General features: G+C 40.8%; 1 protein-coding gene across 1 annotated transcript in view; it reads right to left on the bottom strand.

Moving 5' to 3' along the window:
• rnf13 (ring finger protein 13) overlaps window positions 1-18,530 on the bottom strand; it is an 86,314-nt gene extending 67,784 nt beyond the window's left edge. The window contains exons 1-3 of the mRNA XM_080736619.1: window positions 18,313-18,530; window positions 11,147-11,372; window positions 9,497-9,577 (exon numbers count right to left, since the gene is read on the bottom strand). Of these exons, the coding sequence (XP_080592745.1) occupies window positions 9,497-9,577; window positions 11,147-11,260 (195 nt within the window). The 5' untranslated portion in view covers window positions 11,261-11,372; window positions 18,313-18,530. The remainder of the gene's footprint in view (window positions 1-9,496; window positions 9,578-11,146; window positions 11,373-18,312) is intronic.
• Between the last annotated feature and the right edge of the window lie 5,292 nt (window positions 18,531-23,822).

Genomic DNA, 23,822 nt, shown 5'->3' with positions numbered 1-23,822 from the left:
TGTACAGTTATGTACATAGTGAAATCCCCCGCTTTATTTTAATCCTGGTAAACATTTGTCTACACACTCAAAGTGGAAAAATACCTCTGAAAATGTTCACTTTAGAGTCTCTTGCCAATTGAACGTTTTGTAGCCCTACTCTGTATGGGAGTGTATCTATGTTCCCCGATTCTATGTTCCTTGCTTACCTAACCCTAAGGTAAGCGGGGAACATATTGGAACCCGGGGAAAATAGGGATGACCCCCTCTGTATTGTGTGCCGTTTGCTGTGTCACCATGTCAGATTGCCGAAGAACAATTAATCCAAAATGATTCACTGCTTAAGTTTGATGTTAAAACATTATTATTAACAGTGTCGATAGCTGTAATGTCTGCATTGCCTGCTTACATTTGCCACTTGTTCTGTGCATGGTGTAACACTACACATACTGGAAATGGACTGAATTGAAAATCTAAATTAAAGGGAGACTTTGACGCGTTTGAACCTGAATCCTATCTAAGACTAAGAGGAGGAAATGTGAAAATCTAAAATAACACTTCCAAAATTGCATTGTTTCTCGAGAGCTTACTCCCTAGGAGCTGGAAAATCTCCTCCCGACATGAAGTGTGTTGTTGAAACATGTCAGTTTATGTAGGCTAGTTGTTGAAAAAGGTCAGTTTATGTAGGCTAGTTGTTGAAACATGTCAGTTTATGTAGGCTAATTGTTGAAAAAGGTCAGTTTATGTAGGCTAGTTGTGATAATAAGGATGTGTCAATGGAACATGACAGCGTCCATCGACGATGACGGGTAGCCTTCGATGGTGACCAAGATCATCGTGTTTACACAATGTTTAAAAAGAAGACCTTTTCAGTCGTTCTCAGTCGTAGCGACTGAGAACTTTAATCCATGCAACGGATAGTAGCTGGTCAAGTTTCCCAGCACCTTTGATAGGTTTTGTGTCTAGATTTTCACATGCATGAGGAGGATTCACATACAAATAAATCGGCAACGATGCCCTTTAATTTTCTCTATTGACTTGAATGGGTAAATGCAAAAATGTAACATTTCCCAAACATGGAGATGGCTGACATCATAGATGTCTGACATCATAGACCACATGAGACTGACATAGTATGTCCATAATCTACATATATATTTACATTCCAAGATATGGGCTTAATATTGATGACATCAGGGATCTCCATATATAGGCATAAAAGGGACAAGGACTGACACAGGGATCTCCATATATGGCCATTAATGTGCATCATATATGGCCATTAATGTGCATCATATATGGCCATTAATGTGAATTAATTTCCCCCATTGACTTGAATGGGGAAAATTCAAATGGTAAGACGGAATTCATTCGCAAGTATGACTCGCGTCTCACCAACCACACTTGCAATTTCCCATTGCATCTTGTCGCAATCCTGAGCCAATCATTTGAGGACAGCATCATCAGTCAGTAGGAGACTGGCTGAGTCTCCGCCGGTCATTCCTAAATGATAGTTTTAGGAATGTGACAAAAACTAAAAAGAATCTCCATGAATGCAAGCTAGGCTTCTTGGGGTGTGTAATTGATAGAAAATACGTCGTTTTTAGCGTGAACCACTCCGTTAATGGGTTAACACGCTACACAACAAAGTAATGTGGACTTTGGTGTGGTGTCAAAGGTGAATCCATCAACAAACAGCAGCAGCTGCTGGTGGTGCTGTTGTGTTATTGTTGTCAGAGAGAGAGAGAGAGAACAGGATGAGCTTTGTGTTCCCACAGAGCTCCTCATGGGGGGGGGGGTCATCAGCAGACGAGCAGGGCTCCGGCCCCGGGGCCTGTCTTGTGATGCTACAGGTTGTTGCTCCAGGCCAAGGATGTTCTAGACCAGTATTTATCAACCATTTCAGGCCACGACCTCCAAAATAATCATATTTTAACTGCAGATCTGCTTTGTTCACAAGTTTGAGTCACAAGCGAACGTCTAATTTCTCTTTTGGGTCACAGGAAAAGGTTTGGGAACCACTGTTCTAGACTCTGATGCCTTCAGGCTCCTGCTGCTAACCTTTTGGTGCTAGGCCTGTGTCACCAGTATTACATAATAGTCGCAATTATTTTGCGTAATCGTCATAATCATAGTTGTCATAATGTCGAAAAATGTTCATATATTTTCAAATATTAAAAAGGCAGAAAGGGTGGATATGCAAGCTAGCTTGTAGATCTTCTATTTCTGCATTTCTTTTTTAACAAAATGTTTATTTTCTTTTTTTCTTTTAGTAAGTGGGAAAGATCATTGACATACTGACTAAATTTCCCCCATATTTCTGCAGATTTAATACAAAAATGCAATGATTAAATATGTCAGTAATTACTTTGTATATTTCAGTTATGTATCATATCTGCCCAGTGCATTTTTATTTATTTATTACGAGGCCTAAAAGGCAAACAGAAGTAGAATTTGTATTCATATGTTCCAATGTTCAACGTCAATAACACGATTAAATCATTAATCAAAATTATTTGTGTGACAATTAATCGTCACTAGGCTCTAGGCTAGCCCTTGGCTCTGGTAGGCGCTGATACAAGGCTCTGATGCTAGACTCTAATGCTAGGCTTTAATTATAATGCTGAACTCTGATGCCAGGCTCTAATTCCAGACACTGATGCAACACGGTTTGAGGCTAGACTCTGATGCTAAATACAGTTACAGTTAAATACACACTCTCACTTTTTGTTTCATCTAGGCAGGTACAAGCAGCTACGTTCTCGTGTTACTACTGTCGCACACAAAATACGTTGTTCTTTTCATACTTTTTGATAAAATTCACTTAAATCTGAAAGCAAACCAGTTTAATTGAAAATCACAGCCTGTGCCTTGTTTTCCTCTCGCTCAGACAAGCTGGTGGTGGTGGGTGGACCGACAGGCGAGTGGAGTGGAGGAGACAAAAGCAGACAAGACTGAGCCAAGTGTCCATAGGGACTCAGACAGCACGTCTATACTGGCAGCCTCATGCAGAGAGAGAGAGGGGAGAGCTAGCCTGTGTGATGTGAGACGCACCAGGCTGAGAGCCAGCCAGGAGGAGAGGTCAGGGAGGGCGAAGGGAGAGGGAGCATGGAGCGAGTAGTCAGGGGAATGCCCAGATGGAGAGCAGCATCAAGCACCGTAATAAGAGGTGTGTGTGTATGTGTATGTGTGCATGGATTTCAGCAAAATAAAATCTCACGACTGCAACGCATTGAGAGCTTGCACAACATGCTTCCATAGAAGACATGCCACGACTGAAATCAGTCGAGGCAACTGAAAACTTTAATCTGTGTGTGTGTGTGTGTGTGTGTGTGTGTGTGTGTGTGTGTGTGTGTGTGTGTGTGTGTGTGTGTGTGTGTGAGTGTGAGTGTGTGAGAGAGAGAGAGAGAGAGAGAGAGAGAGAGAAAATAAATAAATAAATAACCTTGCACACATACAATGCAACCCTCAACTTATCTACCGGTAAATGAGACATTTACCCAGAGGCGCTGTATGTAAGAGAAACACAATGATGTTGAACCATTTGCAATGCAGCCGAGTCCCCGAGACTCACATGCAGGACTGACCTAAATCAAATTAGAAAATTTGACTGTCGTGGCAAATGTTCTTTTCTAATATTCAATATTCAAAACACCCCAACCCCATGAAAAAAACAAACTGTATTTTGTTAATCTGTTTACTGGAATGGATCGATAAAATGAAAGGTACTTTAGAATAATCCTTCATAATATGGAGTGTGTTCACTCCAGGGACTGTCTAGGACCCGGATCCCAGTCCAAGGTCCAGTTGGTTTGCTTAGTGTGAACATTGTGTACCATAAAGCCAGGCACGGATCAACCTCCATGCTTGGATCCACTTGGGCCACTTTCACTTTAGGTATGACTAGAGCTGCCACGAATCATGGTTATGACATTCTACTTGACAATTAATTGTCACACAAATAATTATGATTTAACGATATAATTGTGCTTTTGTTGCTGAACCCTGGAACATATGAATACAAATTACACTTCCGTTTAGCTTTTAGGGCTTTGAAGTTCCAAAGGTGCAGATATGACAAATACCCTAAATATACAAAGAAATTACATATTTAATAACTATATTGTAAAAAAAAGATTAACAGTGGAAATAGCCGAAAATTGACAAACTCACAATGGGTCGCGACTCGTGTGAGCTTGTAGATCTGCTATTTCCACTATTTTTGAAAATTATTATAATTTGTTTTTTAAAGATAAACATGGAAAGTTGGAAACGATTATGACAGTTATGCAAAAATAATTGCAATTAAGTGATAATGTAATAATGTAATGCAAGGGTCTTCAACAGGGGGCCCGGAACCCCTAGGGGGTCCTCAGAGTTGTCCTCCAAATCTTTGTGTGATAGAAACTTTTTTTTCTCCTTTTTTATATTAACCACTTGAACCCTAGCATCCATATTCTGAGAACTTTAGCCAAAAATAGCCGATCTACAAGTTCACATGCTTGTTGATCGGCTATTTTCGGCAAAGAGGTTTGGTGTAGAGGGGAAAAAGAGCAGACTAAGTACAGAGTGAAAGGTCAATTTTATTAAGTATTGAGGGTTCAAGTAGTTGAAAATGAAACGATATTGTATCTATGGGGTTTTTTTTGGGGGGGGGGGGGTCCCTGCTTCATTTCTCTCTTGACTATGGGGTCCTTGGCCTGAAAACGTGTAAGAACCCTGATGTAATAATGTAATGTAATAATATTGACAGGCCTAGGTATGACCGCTTTGTGTCTGCCAGTCACAACCCTGCTGGACACCTTTCACAATAGTAATGTTGTTGCGTACCCATACTACACTATGCATCTTTTTTCTTAACTCATTGAGTGCCAGCCTATCACCACTAGAGGGCACCCAGTGACCAGAGAATAATAGAGATATGCTGGTAATGCATGCCCAAGCCCTGGAGCCATGACTTGCCTGAACACTTTCCTTTGTGCATGTACAGGAAGAGGATGAAGTTAGCTTGAAGTTAGCTATTGGCTACCAAGCATTTTAGAAGCCTTATTTTCGTCAACTTAGCCATGATTAAACCTTGCACACCTCATGCATGGGAAAAAAACAGAGAAGAATGAGCTCTAAAAAATCCAATGCAATCCTGGATTGCATTGGAGTGGATTTGTGCAGTTTGTTCACAGCTTTCAAACAAAAAAATCCGATTGGAAATCCGTTCAGGCATTCTTGAGATAATCGCCATTATGTTTTACATGTAATGTAAACAAAAATGGCTGCCCTGTATGTTAGATGGGGTTGTATGGGGGTGGAACATGCAAAATCGCGATTGAAATCATGTTCACCAGATTTGATGGGGTCCAAAAAAAAAAAAAAAAAAAAAATCAAAAAATTTTTTTTCAAGAAAAAAAAAAAAAATGTTTTTTTTTTTTAAAAGCCGAACTTGTTCGGGATCGGCACTCTACGATACGCTAATAAAGCCGAACTAGTTCGGGATTGGCACTCAAAGAGTTAAGTAGACCAGAGAGAGATCCTTGGTTGAACTAACATCAAGTAAAAATAGTTACCGTCAAATAGTTATGACATCACACTCCTAAATAGCAATTCACTTTGGTGGACAGATCTCACAGCTGATGTGTGCCGACAGAGCAAACATGAACCGGCCAAGGGGGTCCCCAGTACAGATGATAGTGGGGGGAAATAAGGATAGCAAAGAAAAAGACCATTACTGCATCAAGAAAAGACCATTACTGCAGTAATCAATAAAAACTGGTCAAACATTGGTCAAATTGTCAAAAATTTGAAAATAGCTGATCTACAAGCTCAAAACACCTCGCAAAGCTTGTAGATCTGCTATTTTCACAATATGCATCTGTGGTATTGGTCAAACTAAATTGAATGCCTCAACTCTTACATTCCAAATTCTTGTCAGGGTGGGGGGGTCCCCTGTTCAAATATGATTATTTTGGGGGGTCACAGTCTGAAAAGGTTGAGAACCGCTGCACTACTAGACCACCATTTCCAAGTGTACCTTGGCACAGAAACTTGCTACTAATAAAAACTGATGAAAATTAAAAGAGTTTACAGAGATACACTATACACTATACAGTATAAGTAATTTAAGTATCTCTTGCTTCCAATTTAGTCAAGTGGAACCTTTGTTCCTGCATAGTTCTAACCATCCATCAATCAACTTTTAAAATAACCATGTTTACATTATTAAAATACCAGCACGTTGACTCTATCTATAGCATCTATTTGTAGACTGTGAGAGTGCCGTGACTTCATTTGGATCCCATCTGCAAAGGATCCATTTGTGTGGCCTTAGTTGCACCGTAAGTCCTCAGGAAGGCTCCACTTTCTCTCTGACAAGTTTGTTTCCTTCCAGTCTAACCACAGAAATATCAACATGCCCTCTTACTTGATATGAAAATTCACGTATCAGACATTTCACAGACTTTGCACTAGGAAGCAGGGACATTAAAGTTAATGTGCCAGCTTCCCAGGGCAAAGTGTGTGAAATGTCCGTCTGTGTCTTCAAATCCTCTATGCTGGGGGTACCTGGCACGAAAAACATTTTCAGATGGTGCCTCGCACGCAGCCAAATACATTTCAATTTGGGGGTCCTTGACATGAAAAAAGTTTGAGAACCACTCAGAGAGACAGCACAAGAACAATGCATGCTATTGCAGACATAACAGAGCTTTTCAGTCAGAAGCTTACATAATCCTACCAGTCTCTCACATACACACTCAAGTTGGTTGTACTGGTCAGTATTGGCTGTCTGGTCTCAGTATTATTTCTTACTGGTCTGAACTGTTGGGCAAACAGCTGTGGGCCAACAGAAGGACATTACCCAACACCCAACACTCTGAAATGACATGAGCCAAGGATGTGGTCAGATATGAGAATTACATTCATTCACACACGCGCAAAATGGCTGTGTTGTGTAAAATAATAGACCTCCCAGAGAACAACTGAAGTTGTGTACACAAACACACACACACACACACACACACACACACACACACACACACACACACACACACACACACACACACACACACACACACACACACACACACACACACACACACACACACACACACACACACACACACACACACACACACACACACAGCTCTGAACTAATCAAATGACTCAGACACTAAAAATAAGCGTGAGAATTTAATTATACTCTGTGATATAAATGGTAACAATGTCGCAGTAACTTCAAACGTTCCACTTTGCTGGAAGTGACAATCAGTTCAAAAATAGCCCTCCAGAAGGCATCACACACGCACACATGTGCAAGGCTTGCGCACACATGCACACACACACGTTGCCATGTCCACTTATTATAAGCGACTTTGGGCTTGTAAATCTTTGTAGTTCTTTTTCGCTTGTGCAAGTCGCATTATTTGGGCTTGCTTCCTAATCTTGCTTAAACCAGTGGTTCTTAAATATTCCCATGTCAAGTGCCCCTAAATTGATATGCATTTGTCCACAGACACCCAGATCTACTAGCACACAATGCACATTGCACAGACAGCATTGCGACACGTTGTGAGCTTGTACATCAGCTATTTTCAAATAGTGGATGCGTGTAGGGCTCAAGAGGTTAACCTGATATTGATGTAATGTTAACTCGTTTTGCAGGGGAACCCCCTCAAGGACCACTGGGGGTCCCAGGACTCCACTTTAAGATCCACCATCGTATCTAATCAGTAGACCAGAGGTTATTTTTTAGCTCAGGGCACCCCTGTAAATTATCATTGACGGCACCCCTGAATTATATTGTTGTTTACAGCACCAAATATGTAAATCTTTCCCCCTAAGAAACAGTATGTCACGAGGAAAACTTTCCATTAGGACAGATCGAAAATAACTTGTATACTTGGCGTTTAACCACTTACGGCTTATACACAACAAAAATAGGCGATCTACAAGCTTACAACGCGGCGTATTGTGAGCTTGTAGATCTACTATTTTTTTGGGTGATAGTTTGAATAGTTTCAAAGTACAGATTATTAGTTTTTTGAAATCATACCGTTTAGACTGATGATAATTTCTTCTTGGTTTACCTATGATCCTAGATTACTATCTCTATGCATTACCTCGTGTTTAACTTGCTTACCCTTAAATCAGTCCGGATTAAGAGTGTCTGTCTAAACGCCTAGAGTGTAAATTATTAGTGTGCGCCCCTCAAAGAGCCTAGCTGGAAAAACACACTGTTGACAGCTGAGAGAGAGAGAGAGAGAGCTGCCACAATGGAGCAGCTTTAGAGCATCAGACATGAATCATGGCCACTGTTTTGTCTTCTGTACGCTTCCAACAGAAGCCTTTACAACACCGTGACATCATCACAGAGCCGCGGCACACAGGCAGCTCATTGTATGCCAACAGACCGGCTAACACCAGGGCTAAGCTGGGGCTAACTCTACAGTAGCCGGACTGAGGGAGGATTTGGGAAAGAAAATGACAAAATGACAATGGTTTTTGTTTCCACAGAAACATGAGGTGGCCCTCGTTTCTTGAGAGAGAGAGGGGGGGGGGACTCCTATTTTTAGAAAATCCTTAATAGCGCAAAATAAAATGTGAAAAGGTGACACTGGTTAAGTGATAACAAAAGGTGCTTCTATGACAAAATGATGAACACTTCATACTGACTACTAGAGCTTGTAGGGAGGTGTTAATAGTTATCATATGGGCTTATTATAGTTTAGTTTTGAAAGGATCTTTTCATTTACAACCCAATCACATACCTACAGTATACATCTCACAGCCACAACAAGACTATAATCTTGATGACCTACATCTTTGGCCCATTTCTATTGTGGTTTCAATGTTAACATGTAACTGTAATGGCCTTGTTACAGAACACGTGTCAGTCAGTAAATAGGCCGAACAGATATCGTACAAGTGGTTTTATTAATAATTTGTGAAGTCTTCACAAGTCTGCCAAAGGCACATATCTAGGGTCGTCAACTACCTGAAAATCAAACAAGGAAAGGCCATACAAAGTAAATAAAACTTTTTTATATGGTATATTACATGAACCACTTTAACCCCAACATTCATAATCTGAAGAAGGAACACGAGCCAAATATAACAGGGTTTAAATGGGTGAACAACCTGTATTAATTATAATATACCATTGCTGTCGGGCAAAAACCTCATATCTCCATATTTTTTATTTTTGTTTGAGTTAGTTTTTTTCCCATCATTCTACAGCATCACAAAAAAGCACCAAATGTACCAGATCTAGAAGCTCAAAACACAGATCTGCTACTTTAGCTATTTTTGAATTTGAATCCTGAAAAGTTACAGTTTAGGTTTCCACCCGACAGTGACGACATATACAGTATATACATATATATATGAGCTGTTTGACTTTGAACTTGTTAGATGTGTGCCTTTGATTGATTCCCAAAAGCAAGGGGTCCCTAATCAGCTCAACAAAACGTTTAGTTTCCAAATAATGGAAGGGCCGGTTGGCATAATAATCCCTTTGTGTACTGACCTTCAGTCCATCGCTGGGCAGGCGGTAGCCGAAACGTGCCGGGAGGTCATCGAAGTTCCCTGTTTTGTTGTCGAATGTGTACTGAAAGAGAGACAGTGGAATGTTTAGAGCTTTTACCCATTTGATTAACTCATTTGTGTTTGTGTGTCCTTATGCTCCACCAAGAATAATAATAATATTATTAACCCATCTACTGCTGGGTATACAAAAACAAATCTCACAGAGTGCTACAATCTGGGTAAAATATTTGTATAAAACATAAGAAAGCTACAAAAAAGAATAACAACATTAAAATCACGTGAGGGCATAAAGCCTAGGAGAAAAACAAGTGTAGTTTTATTAATTATTAAAAGAATGATGTGCCCTGCCTAAGGTCACAGTGGGTACTGCCCCGCCTGATTTCAGCCTTTTCTCCTCTTCATTGTCAATATAGTCGTTGACTCGTTATACACTTGTGTCTGTTGTTGAGATACTGGTTTCTTAATTTCTTATTGGCCAATGAATGTTCATCCATTTTTTTTTCCAGAATGATTTTCAAAAAGCTGTAAAGGCTTTAGGCATTTCATTGTTGGCCGTGCAGCAACCTCTTATCGTTTTTTTTTTTTTACTTTAATTAGTGCCCTAATTGCTCAAATTACAGCATCACACAAAGGTAAAAGTACCTAAAGTAGCAGACATACAAACACTAAACGCTGTGGAAAGCGACACATGTTGGGTTAACCATTATCTCTATGTTGTTCACACTTTATTTTTCTACAGAAAATGGGTTATTGTCTCGTAAAGAAAAGTCTCTACAAGAGCCAAACCTTGGCTTAACAGGATGATTACAAAATAGATGAAAAGTAACAGAACGTTGAACTAGATGTTTTAATTATTTATTGTAACAAGCATTAATGTGGCACTGTGGAACAACAACACAAACCTGAAACAATTGTTTCAATGTGTGAAAAAAACAGTCATGGAATCTACCAAGGCAGGAATTTCATGGCCATCGCACCTCCACAGTTTGGCCCATTGTGTGTGTGTGTGTGTGTGTGTGTGTGTGTGTGTGTGTGTGTGTGTGTGTGTGTGTGTGTGTGTGTGTGTGTGTGTGTGTGTGTGTGTGTGTGTAAATTCACAACATCAACGCCTTGCCCCTAAAATAGCTTTTTAAGAAAACAAACTCATCGATGCCAAGCAAGTTAAGCAACATATAATTTCGCCTCGTCAGTGGTTAATGCACGTTTTGTAATAACTAGTAAGACGCCTCAGGGCGACATGCAACCTCGCCCGCCAAATCTTGGCCATCTTGCCAGTGATGTATATATCGGACCAGTTACCCATATATGAGACCCCTGGTATCGACTATATAAAATAGTCAATATAATGCGGTCTGCCATGTTAATAGTTAGGGGTAGTTGCTCTACTCCCACAGAGGTAGGTTACTCCTAGGACTTAGTGCTGCCAAAAAGCTGGTGTAAATATTTAGTTGTTACTTAAGAGATACTAATTTGTGTGGTGCCACAGCTGAGATTTTAGTAATGCATAAGTCTCGACTTAGAAGCCATTGACGCTACAACTAGGCTAAGTTTTAACTTGTGTGTGAGGTGGTGCAACCTGCCACAGGTCTAAATTGGTTAAGAGTGTTATAGATAAGATAGATATACTCACAGCAGCAATGTCTGCCTCCACCGGCAGCAGGTTGAGGAAGGCAAAGAGCTGGACGGTAAAGATGGTGTAGATCTGTGTTGCCGACAGCATCAGCATGCCCAGAGACAGCAGCATCTTGGCATCACGCTATGGTGCTCCTCCACCGCAACGCCTCACACACACACACGCACACACACACCACCTGCCTGCAGACAGACCACCCAGACACCTCCAACAGCCCTCACACCTGAAAGAGACATGCATGGACAGAAAGAAGTCAGTGAAATATATGCATCCAAACATAATGTGATGATTTACCAAAACCCCTCACTTTGAGCAGTGAATAATACTGTACATAGGCCTACAAACACTGATCGACATAAAGACCTCCTACATATATTGTACATTTTGTTCAAGTGAACACTAATATCGAGAGGAGTAATGGACTGGATAGGTTTTCAGAGGAGAGAAGGAAATGGGTGGCCATGTGTGATGGGAGACAACTTGTAGAAGTTGTGTATGTTTCCCACATTAATTGTGTTTAAAAGTGCAATTGCTCAAATACACTATATGACCTTGGAGAATTCAGAAAGGGGCAAAAATAGTTTTCCTGTATTTTCCCCACACCTCCTCTACTTAATTTTTTGTTAGCAATTTTTAGAATATTTGTCTGTAACGTCTTAGGCTTGTGTTAATGGAGCCAAATGTATCCCTCCCTTTCTAGCATTCTAGACACACAAGCGCACAGGCGCACACGTTCCAACAACAGTCTTTCTGAGCAACAAAAGAAAACAAAACACAAATGAGACAACAGTCTTTCTGAGCAACAATAAAAGAAAACAAAAACTCAAAGGAGCCAAGGACAACAAAAGGGTAGTAGTGTTAGGGTAAGTTAAGCAAGGGGTGGAGCCAACCGAAGGCCTTTAAAAGTGACGATAGGCGTGTGATCCAGAGAGGAGAAAGCCAGGCAGTAAAGTCTTAAAACTCTGACTCTGATTGTTGGAATTGACGCATAAGGGTGTAGGCCCTGTAAAGACTGCATTTACATCATTGAACTACATTACCAGCAGGTCATGGGGTGTTTGGAAGAAATAAAACACATGTGAGGTGGGGAGGAACTGTGTCATTATGTGTTAATGGAAAGCAGAAACAGACAGAAATGCATCATTTTGTGGATTATCCGATTCTGCTCTGAAGTACTCTGCCAGTCATCTCAAAACCATCCATTCAAATCTAATTATTATTTCCATTAAAGGCATGCTGCAGCACAGTCAACAGTCTGCTATGATGAGTGGACAAAGACAGCATTATTCTGACACAAAGAAAAGGGGGGAAAGAATAAGAAATAACATGTCAAGGCCAAGGGTGGTGAAGTGTGACAGTGTCCCATTCATCTCCTGCATAGACTGACTTCAAAAAGATGGATTGGCGCCCAGATGTGGTCAAGAGTAAGACTAGGCCTTTCACAAATGATCACATAATCGCAATTATTTTAGATAAACACAATTGCGACAGTGTGTTGTGGGCTTGTAGATCATCTATTTCTACTTCATGTAGGCAACCAGAAATGTATTTTCTATTCATATGGTCCAGTGTTCAATGACAAAAACAACAAACAACAATTATTTGCGTGACATGTAAAATGTCATACTCGCGACAGCCCTCGTCAGGCCCCCACATTTATGGTCGCCCTTCCTGACCTGGGAGTGATACCAGCCTTGGCTGTTCCTCTCCTATGCCGTCTCCTAGCCCCACTCTCTCCTTACAACAAAACAAAACAGAGAGGAATGGATGAGGCCACATGCAGGGTGTGCGGCTGCGGCTAGCAGGATCGTACAAAACCAATGTAATCAATCTCAATACTAATAAGTACTGACTTTGAACAGAAATAAAGTCATATCCTAGAGAGCCACTCAAATCAATCTACCAAAATGGATCCTGGATTGTCAGTCAGGGGTTGTGAAACTGTCACATTGTCAATGTCCAGTATTTCAAGTTGAGCCAGCTGTTTAAATGTCAAAACCTCCACAAAAACACACACACACACACACACACACACACACACACACACACACACACACACACACACACACACACACACACACACACACACACACACACACACACACACACACACACACACACACACACACACACACACACACACACACACACACACACCCCTTCATCAGCCCCTTTGAGATGGTTATAATAAATTAGCCAACCTGCCATTCAACAACAATGCCTCACACCACAATAATGACACCTCTAATGTGTCATGTTCTCTAGAGAGCCTAAATTAAAGAACTACAGAATGTACGCATTAAGCAGAATGAGGAGGACTCCAGCACTTTTGACTTTTACAGAGGCAAAGTCCTGTTAAAATGTTTGGCAGCCATTCTAAGCAGGAAACCAATGACATCGAGTTAAAAAGAAAATAGACATGTGTATGTTAAAGCAGTGACAGTTGCTGATGAATTTTCCAAAAGTATTTCGTAAATTAAATTTAAAAAATAATAATAATTATACAAATAAAAGCAGATACATACATGCTCACTTTGGTCGCTTATGAGCCATTTCCACTAGTTTGGGTCCCGGGCAAATGTTTGATTTCTCTTTTGGGACTCTTGAGCTAAAACGCTTAAGAACCACTGCTCTAGGGTATATGTCACAACCTTAACCAGACAATAACTTCCTGTTGAGACAGTGATTTAAGTGCAAAAACCTCCACAAAGGGTACAAAACAACCCACAAGCTCTCAGCGATACCTTTATGAGCCTCTGTGAGGTTGTGGAAGTACAATCACCCCCCATTCAACGAACTGTGTGTATTGTACATCACACCACCACAGCCATGACCATGATCCCACCATCTGTGTCACCTGCCCTTCAGTTCATCACAAGTCACTATCATTTACGGTACTTGAAATCGCAAAAACAACTGCCTGTAGAGATTTACATGCAAGTCCACCCACACACAACAGAAAGGCTTGCACACCGAAAACGTATTTGGATGCAAAAAGTCCATTACTTACAAACGTGCAAAAAAGGATTAAGACCTGAGGCCGATTCTACAAAATGTCTTCTAAATCCTAACAGTTTTGTCATAAACTCAGATTGTTATATTAGTGGTTCTCAAACTTTTTCATATCAAGGACCCCCAAAATGATATGCATTTGGCTGTGGACCCCCAGAAGCAAAGATTTGAGTTAAACATGTTTGCTTTAAAAAAGATTTTTTTTTTTTTTTTTTTCAAGATTTAAAAGAATACATATACAAGCTCATAGTGCATCACTTTGTGCCACGCTAGGAGCTTGTATCTCTGCTACTTTTTTAATAGCCAAAGTGTAAAATAATGGTTAAATTGGTTAAAATCTAAAATTACATCTCCGTCTCCGTCACTTTATTTCACCATGTCACTTTTTGCACTTTTGTAAAAGTAAAGTGAAAATTTTTACATCCAAAGAGCCTCTATGTTCATATTTCAGTGAGCATTGCTGAGCAAGCCTTTTTGTCATTTATTGACTTTCATGCTGTCCTCGCCCAGTCTTCAGCCCTAGTCAGCCTTGAGTTTAGAGCGCAAACTTCCCTAGCTCAAAGACATTTACAAGTAGGCAGGTTTTACAATGGGCACGATGATGAGGCTAGTTTTTCCATCCAAAGAGGCCGCAGTGGGTCATCATGTATTCCCAAATTCAACAGCTTGTACTTTAATCATTTTACAAGCCCAACTTGAATTTCTGGAAGAGCAAAGGAGCATGCAAATCAGGTAGAGTGCCTGGTAGAGAAGACACCCACAACCAAAATTCACCAAAATGTTCCTGATGCATGCATGAAATTATATTGTTGCTGTCAGGCAGAAACCTCTTATCTACATATTTTAACTTGTTGTGTTTTTCATAGGCTACCTTCTTGGTTCATAATACAGCGTCACACAAAAGCAACAAAAGGAGCAGATCCTCAAGTTCAAAACGTGGCACGAAGCGACACCTTTGGAGCTTGTAGATCTGCTACTTTTTCTATTTTCTGAATAGTAACAGTTTTGGACATTTGAGGTTTCCACCCGACAGAGACGATATATGCTGCACAAGACACCCCTGACCAAAATATGAAACTTAAAACATATGAGAGTTAAAAGCTCTGCTGTAGTTGTGCGCTGCTCTCTCCCCTCCCTCTTTAGCAAGTGATGTCTTATTAACAGCCTAAAAGCATAGCTAGTCTTGTTACGTAACTCTCCATCACTACCGTCCTACTAACACCACTGCAGTCCCACATCCTGCAACCAGGTCCTTACGAAGATGAGAGAGTATACTTCCCAGACAGGCTTTGCACTGTAATGTGGCATAACAAAAAGTTGAAACGTAATTACTGACTGGAATCTATTCCTACCGTCAGCTTCATGAGTTTGAAATTTACCATTATAAATCGTTATTACAGTCATGTGGTTCTCAACCAAGGGAGTCCCCACATGATTTTGGCGGGGTTAAGTGACAATTTAAGGACCCTTTTAATACAAAAATAAAAGACCATTATTGTGTTTAAAAGTAATCGTCAAACTGTATAAGCACTGGCCAAACATTGGCCAAAAATATGCAAGAGTAAAAAAAAGAATGGCCGATCTACAATCTCTCAACGCCTCAAGTTGCGAGACATTGTTATGAGCCAAACAAATGTAATGTCTCAACTCAAGTGCTTGTCAGGGTGTGTGTGTGTGGGTGGTGTGGGCGCCGCGGGGGTTTCAAATATGATTATTTTGGGGAGTTGCGGACTGACAATGTCTGGCATAAAACATTTTCTGATAAGTTGAAAAGTCAATTATGACTGGAAAACCATTCCTACCATCAGCTTTGTTGAAATCAACCATTATAGTATTATTACAACATCCTTATTTGTATGTTTTTTTCTTTTTTTGGTGTTCATCACTGTGCGCGAACATGTATGTCAACTGAAACTACAAGATTGAAGTCACACCTTGTTCAATCTCAGTGCTTGTCGTAATAATTGCACTTAAGATGGTATTAGTCACTATTGTTTGTCATTAACACGCCAAAAGACACTGGGCGTCCCGTGTCTATCAACATCCTGCACCGTTATACAGTAGTTTAGTATGAACTTGTTGCATTTGCTGATGACATGCATTATTGTGTAAACCTTTTTATGCCATGTTGTTGATGAATTTAATACATAGGATCACAATGGTCCCCAGGACTTTTTGTGCTATCCTTTCAGCTTTAATGTCTTACTGTACCACGTGCTGTTTACTGACTAATGTCTGACTATTAAAGTATTCAATCAATCAATTTAATGATCATGGGGGGGGGGGGGGGGGGCATTAACCTTTCCTCCAGACTGCCTCAACCATTTGCTGCATTAAAGGGGAAGTGAAAGTTGCATAACTTGAGGCCAGCTAATAAAAGATGCTGAGTAACTCCTCCTGTGTTAACCAAGGTTAACCAACTATCTACACAGAGTGAACTGACACTGAGGTCATCTGCTGCGCCACTGCACTGTAATGACTAGTCGTCTTCTCTTTTGGAAAACTTACATGCTCTATTTCACAAACGGCAACCATTGCCAAATCAGTAATTATTATTTTAAGCATATGAACATTGGGAACATTGGGTGTATGTGTGTATACACAATACAGTACCCTTGCCTTGAACAGTAGTCTCGCATGGCCAGACAACAGTCTGGCCATTTTGTTTTTACAGTTGCACACATTTATCCTATGTTCCTGTAAATCAAAATCATCTAAGCATATTTAACTTGCTGCTTAGCAAAAATTATATTTTAAAATATCTTTTCGTGAACGGAAATGCGAGCTTCCGTTACTCAGATTTCAGGAGTTGTAGTTCCAGACTATATAGCATTTGGAGATTGTGGAATAGTTGTCTGGCTGGCTACGCGAGACTATTGAACAGTGGTGTGTTCTCTATGAATTTTCTCTGTGAATTGAGTACAAAAGGACCCCAATGTAAACAAGCCATTGCGCTTTCTTGGGTTTCAAATCCTTTTAGTAGTCATTGTATCTGAACTGTACTGTCCTGTGCTTTTTCCTATGCAAACTGCTAATAATGATATTCAATCAATTAATCTCTAGAGTAGACATACTAACTGTAATGTACCATTGATTTTGTTGTTTCACTTCAAAACAAACAAAACATGTTAACAGCCACAAAACACAACCGCAAATATAATTTAATTGATTGTGTACCTGCTAGTAAATATATTATATTGTAGCTCAAGTCATCAGCATAATTAAAATATGTGGTGGCTAGTGGTGAGGTCACGCACTGTTCAGTTATGCCTTTGAAGTTAGTCAGCTAATAACATTGTAATGAATCACTAAAGATTGCAACAATCTAATGTAATCTATGTAACGTAAAACTCTACCCACACACTGTTACACTACACAATTCAATTCGGCACAAGAAAACGTACAGTACATTGCTAAAACAAGTGTCAATGATAACATGAAAACAAACTGTGGTACTAAGGTACCATACAGTTGGAGGGGGTGACAGAGCTATGACACCTTGCAACAGCTGGGGAAACTGCCTGTTAGAAATGTAGCCAGTTTTCCTTCTCTTAGTGTACCTCTTGTACATTCTCTTTGTTTTATGGTTGTGTGTACACTTTGTTGCGTGTTCTGTGTCAAAGTGGACCAAGTTTAGACTTCTTGGTGTGACATTGTTGTTGTTTTTTTCTCCTTCCCTTTTCTAACTTCCAGTATAGTGTTATTCTGTTGCTGATGGTAGCACTACTAGCGTTTGATCAAGACTATCTTTTGTAGGCTATATACGAATGTCAGCATCGATAAGAAAATGCATCTATGTCTTGATCCAAGGCTAGCTCTGTACAAGGCCTTTTGAAACAAATAGCAGAAATGTATTTGCAGTATATCACACTCACACACACACACACACACACACACACACACACAGCAACAACACACACACACACAGCAACAACACATGCCGCACGGGCCTGTGCTCAGCTCACCAATAATCTTATTGACAAAAAACAAATTGTTCCATGATCATACAGACAGATCGTGCAGTTGCCTTTACACACAAATACACACAACGGCGTTGTTTCCGAAACGGAGCGTTCTGTTCTGTACTCAAGCTAGCAACATGCTAGGCTAACTACCTTGCTGCTGGCTGGCTTGCTCTTGCTGAATCTTACCTTATAATAGACGTGCCCGTGTTGTTGTTATTGCTGTTGTTGTTTGTCCGTGGCCGTGGACATCTCAGACTGCTATGCTGCCTGTGACTGCGCTGTGAAGGGGATCTATTGTGGGTTCGTAAAGAGGTTCATTCCGTTAGGCAGCAGCGGGTCATTAGCGGTGAGAATGTCAACATTAATCCTTTCCTTTCTCTGCTGCTGCTGCTGCTCCTGCTTGTTGCCAGTGTTGCCAGGTTTTGCGACAGAAATAAGCAACAAGGTCTAACAAGCACCAAAAGCAGTGGTTGGTTCTCAACCTGTGGGTCGGGACCCCCAGGGAGGGTCCCCAAAATATTTTTGGGGGTCCCCAGATGTTTAACTTAATGTTCTTTTCTTACTCAACAGTAAATAAACCAACATAAATGTTAAGTGTATAGAGGGTATCTGCACATTTCTAAAGTGACAATTTAATGACTTTTTAATACCTCTAAAATGACAAATTAAATTAAACATTGGCCAAAATGTCAAATATTAGAGACAGACATTGTGAAAATAGCCAATCTACAGAGCATGTAGATCGGCTATTTTCACAATAGAACCGTGTTATACAAAATGTAATGCCTCTCTTTGTGCTCGTCAGGCCACATGAGCACTTTAAACCTGTTAAAGCAGTGGTTTTCAATATTTTTCATAAGGACCATTATTTATTCAGCATTTGGCTTAAATATTTAGCTCAGATGAGTTTTAGCCTCTTTTATCATTGGATAAGATTTTTTTTTTTTACTTTGTTTTTATTCAAGACTGCACATCAACAATATATATGTTAGGCCTACAGTATGTTTGGGTAACTCAGGACGTTCATTGTAAGAGCGCTTGTTTCGTTCACCACACACTAATCACCACCAGATGGCGACGACAGCCCATAGACAGCCATTCACTAGTGCAGGCGCTGACGTCACTCGTTTGCGACTCTTTCTTTATTTACTAGCCTAGCTGGGCGGTGTTTAGCCATTAGCTTAGCCATTAGCTTAGCCATTAGCTTACTATGAGCGTTTATCGTGGGCTTGCCCAGGCCTTACGGCCTGGGCATAAATATAACGATTGCATTCACCACGGCTTCGTAACTCGCGCGGCCGGCGGAGCGCCGCTCGGGGCCTGCGGCGCTCGGGGGCGAAGAGCAGGACCAAGGTCCGCTGGCCTTCGCGCCGCTTGCAATGTCGTGGACAATCGATGGGCTCCGCCTGGAGGACGTTGTTGTGGGCGACCGCTTGTTCCGCCCCGTGCGGCACCGCGAGTGCTCCGTTTCTCGACCGTCCTGTTTCTCTAACAAACCGTGACATATACATCAATCAATAAAGACCTCATGCAAGATAATAAAAATGAAAAGAAAAACAAAAAGCAAACAAGGGGTTATTGGGGTTCACATTTACATTATCAAAGCTGCAGTTCTCCTCTTTTGAATTTATACATCAACCATTTATCCCATCTTTTGTTAAAAAGATCTTCTTTTATCCTCAGTTTGTGTGTTAACTGTTCCATATCCTGAATATTGTCCATTATTGTCCTCCATTGCTCATAGTCCGGGGCTTCAGTGTTAAGCCAGTTCCTGGTGATTGCCTTTTTTGCAGCAACCAGAAGGATCTTGGTTAGATAATGGTCCTCTGTGAGTACAGACTCCTCCATATGACCCATATAGAGTACCAGACATGAATGAGGTATACCATAGCCCAGAACCTCACATACAGTTGAGTGTACGACATCCCAGAATGGTTGAATATTTTTACAGGTCCAAAATATATGGGAGTGATTTGAATCGTTTTGATCACATTTCCTCCAACAGATCTGCTGGGTTTTCATTTGTTTACTTTTAATTTGGGGTGTGATAAAATACCGAATTAAAATTTTCCAAGCGAATTCTCTCCACCCTAATGATTGAGTTGTTGTTTGTTGTGTTCATCATTGGATAAGATTTGATGATAAAACAGGCAAACGCGTTGATCAAAATAAAACATATTCTATGTGCAGACTTCCATTTGGTTTCATTTACACTCTCAAAAGTTACAGATCTATATGGGTCCATTTGGTTACCAACTCTCCATCATTTAGCTGGGGACCACCTGGAACCCCCTCAAGGACCACTGGTGGTCCCCGAACCACAAGGTAGAAAACTTCTGCGTTAAAGGAATAGTTCATTCCATTAAATGCACAGGATGAATCCTTGAATTCATGGAGATTCATGGAGATGAAGCCCAATTGTTTAGAAACAAGACCAAATAAGCTAATTCACTTGAGAAACAATCCGAAATAAGCAACTACACTAGAAACAAGTAAAACGCAATTATTAAAGCTCCAAACAGCCCAACAAACTGATTAGGGTCGTGCTTGGTCTTCCTTCTCGGGCCCACCTCACCGCTTATCCCTATACATAGGCCTACTAGTAGCTGACAGAGTACAGCATCTTGCAATGGGCCTGGTGTACAAGATACACCACTAAGATAGGCCTACCCATGTACCTGACAAACTAGGTCTACTTCCAAAACGTTAAGGATGTCCACAATCACAACACAGAGGCAGCTCCACTAATCATGTTCAACCCAGATTTAACAGTAGCCTAAAAATAAAGAAAAGGCTCTAATTCGTTCTCCAGCTATACCACCAACATGTAGAAAGCCCTACCGCAGGCCTAGCCTCCTTCAAAATTATTATTATTATTATTATAATCTGAAAAGTAACCTTCATGCAGCTGCTACTCGAGACTTGTAAATAGACTAAGCCCCCTTTTTTTTTTTTTCTGCTTTTGTAATTGATGATATCCTATGCCATACATGGGCAACTGGCGGCCCGGGGGCCACATGCGGCCCTCACCTTCACTTAACAAGATCAGCGCCGTTGACTTTTAGGTCGACTATGTCACTATGGACTTCCCTGCCAAGCGACTTTAATCGACTTTTATATAAAAGCATTGTTTAAGCTTTTATTTGGGTTAATAGACGGAGCGAAATGGTTAGCTTACCTTCGGATGGTATCAACACGTAAACCGTGGAAAAAAAAGGATACGATTATGACGTCACCTTTAAACCAGGGCTTCCTGTTTATATTAGCCTCTGCTAGCCGCTAGGCTCAATGCAAACCATCCGACCCTTACGCAGCTTCACTAGGTCGGATTTTGATTCGGAAACTTTCTGTGTGGCATCTGTATACGTTCTGGTGCCCATACCGATGGTGGTTTTAGACGATCAAGCACGAATTGAACAGTATTGAGCTCAGATGGCGGCCCGCGGGTCTCCCATTCTGAGTCAATGGGGAGCGATGTCATCATCCCATCCTTGAATCTTGTGAATCTTGGTTTTTACATGGGGGCTTCCACAGTCTATGGTCTATGGCTCGCTCTAGTGGTCATTTTGTGGTATGGTATATCATCCTGGCTTTGAAAATAGTGTAATCATGATGATAAAATATAGCTATTTCCTGGCGTTATAAGCGCACATTCATATTTAAATTTGGATGTGGCCCGCAGGTTAATATCAGAATACTGAGATAATATCGATTTCAGCTTTTACAATTCCAAACATGCAGACATGACCCGCTTTAATTACTTCAGTCTATAGTAGTAGCTTAATGACTAGTACTAGTCTTTTTTATGCACAATGCATTTGTATTTAAGTTCATAAAGTTGACATATTGGAAATTAAATACAAATGTTACTTTTCAGGATTCCAATTCAAAAATAGCCAAAAAAGAATTCAGGATTCCAATTCAAAAAATAGCAAAAATAGCAGATCTACAAGCTCAAAACGCGTCGCAGCGCGACACGTTTTGAGCTTGTAGATCGGCTGCATTGCGTTGACTGTATATGCATTGCGGCCCTCTGGAGTGAGTGTGAAAATATAGTGGCCCTCTCCATCATCAAAGTTGTCCACCCCTGTCCTATGCAAAGTACTCTGTTCTACTCTGTTCTGTCTGTCTTTCAATGTGGTTCCTGTGTAAATAAGCTGCAAAGCTTACTAGGATCTCCTTTTAGTTGACCTTGTACCAGTGATTTGTGCTATCATGAAATTGTACCTTTTCCTATTGCAAACTTCAAATACATTCTTCAATCAATAAATATTTGCAAGCTACTTTACAGAAAAACAAGTCCAAATTCGCTTATAATAAGCAGACATGGCAACACTGTCTCTAAAGTGAACACCGAAGCGTCCGCCACTCCGCCTCTTTGTACACGCCCACCGATCGACGGGATCGAGTTTCCATTGGACAGAGTGACTGCTGATCATTATCCTTTTTTCCACGGAAGTGGTTCGAGACGTAAACATATCCACGTGATGGACCCGGTGTTGCCATGTTTGCTTGTTATAGGCGACCTTTGGGGCTCTGTCTGTGATGTTGCTTGGCAGGGTTTTTTGGGCCTTGTTAGTGGAGTTGCCACTGCAGGGCAACCATACTCCTTTTGCACAAAGTAGTGCAATGCAAGACAGAGGGCGCCAGATCCCTTTGAGTCACACCCTACCACTACTTCCTGTTCATCCACAGAGCATTTTTTCTAGTTGTTTTCTCCATTAGATTAAAGTGCTTTCTTTTAACTTTTTTCAACTTTTATTACATGTCAAAATCTGTAAAAAAAAATATGGACGGTGCGAAGCCATTGGTTTCTATGTGGCGAAAATGACGCTTTTTTGTCCCTTGTATGGGTGTCGCCATCATTGTTTGAATGGTACCCCAGGAATTATAAGGAATGCTATTGGCTGCCAACGGTCACATGCAACCGCAGGGATACATGGGAGAATGTGGTCGGAGCCTACCGAAATACAGCACACGAAGAACACAGCCGGCTGGTATCAGTTTAGTTGGCCACGCCCCCGCAACTTTATCATCAATTTTAACATAAATGGGACCTTATTTGCACAAAACGCATATCATGGTAATTGAAAAGCAGTTTTTCACTAGCTACAGGAACCATAAAGTATTTCTGACGATGTTTATTAAGGTTAGAAAATCAAAGAGGAAAATGAATGGGGTCCAGTGGAGAGAAAATCTTTTTGGTACCTCGCGGGGGGAAAACAGCGCAACTAGCGGCCAATCATGGGATCTTTCTCTTCCGGGAAAGCTTCATGAATAATCCGGCCAACAACACCCCTGGTCAAAATTCTTTTTTTTTGTCTGCCTCATCTTTTTACCATCCCAAGTAATAAAAGTTGAAAAAAGTGAAAAGAAATCTAATGGAGAAAATGACTAGAATCAATGCTCTGTGGAAGAACAGGAAGTAGTGGTAGGGTGTGGCGCCCTCTATGTGGGATCTGGCGCCCTCTATCTTGCATTGCACTACTTTGTGCAAAAGGAGAATAGTCTGACTTTATTCCATCTTCCATCGCCTCCTAAGTAAACTTTTTTTTTTTTTTGCCGCGCTACTCCTCCCACAGTTTTGGTGGCACACACACACTTATTGGGCCATAATATGTCAAATCGACCGGCTTCATCGCAGGGATGTATTCAAGAATTAGATTCAATGAAGACACAAGCAGAGATTTGCATCC

This window comes from Nannobrachium achirus (genome assembly GCF_963921795.1).
Source record: "Nannobrachium achirus genome assembly, chromosome: 1".
NCBI classification, from domain to species: Eukaryota; Metazoa; Chordata; class Actinopteri; order Myctophiformes; family Myctophidae; genus Nannobrachium; species Nannobrachium achirus.
This window is presented reverse-complemented; position numbering and strand designations above follow the sequence as displayed.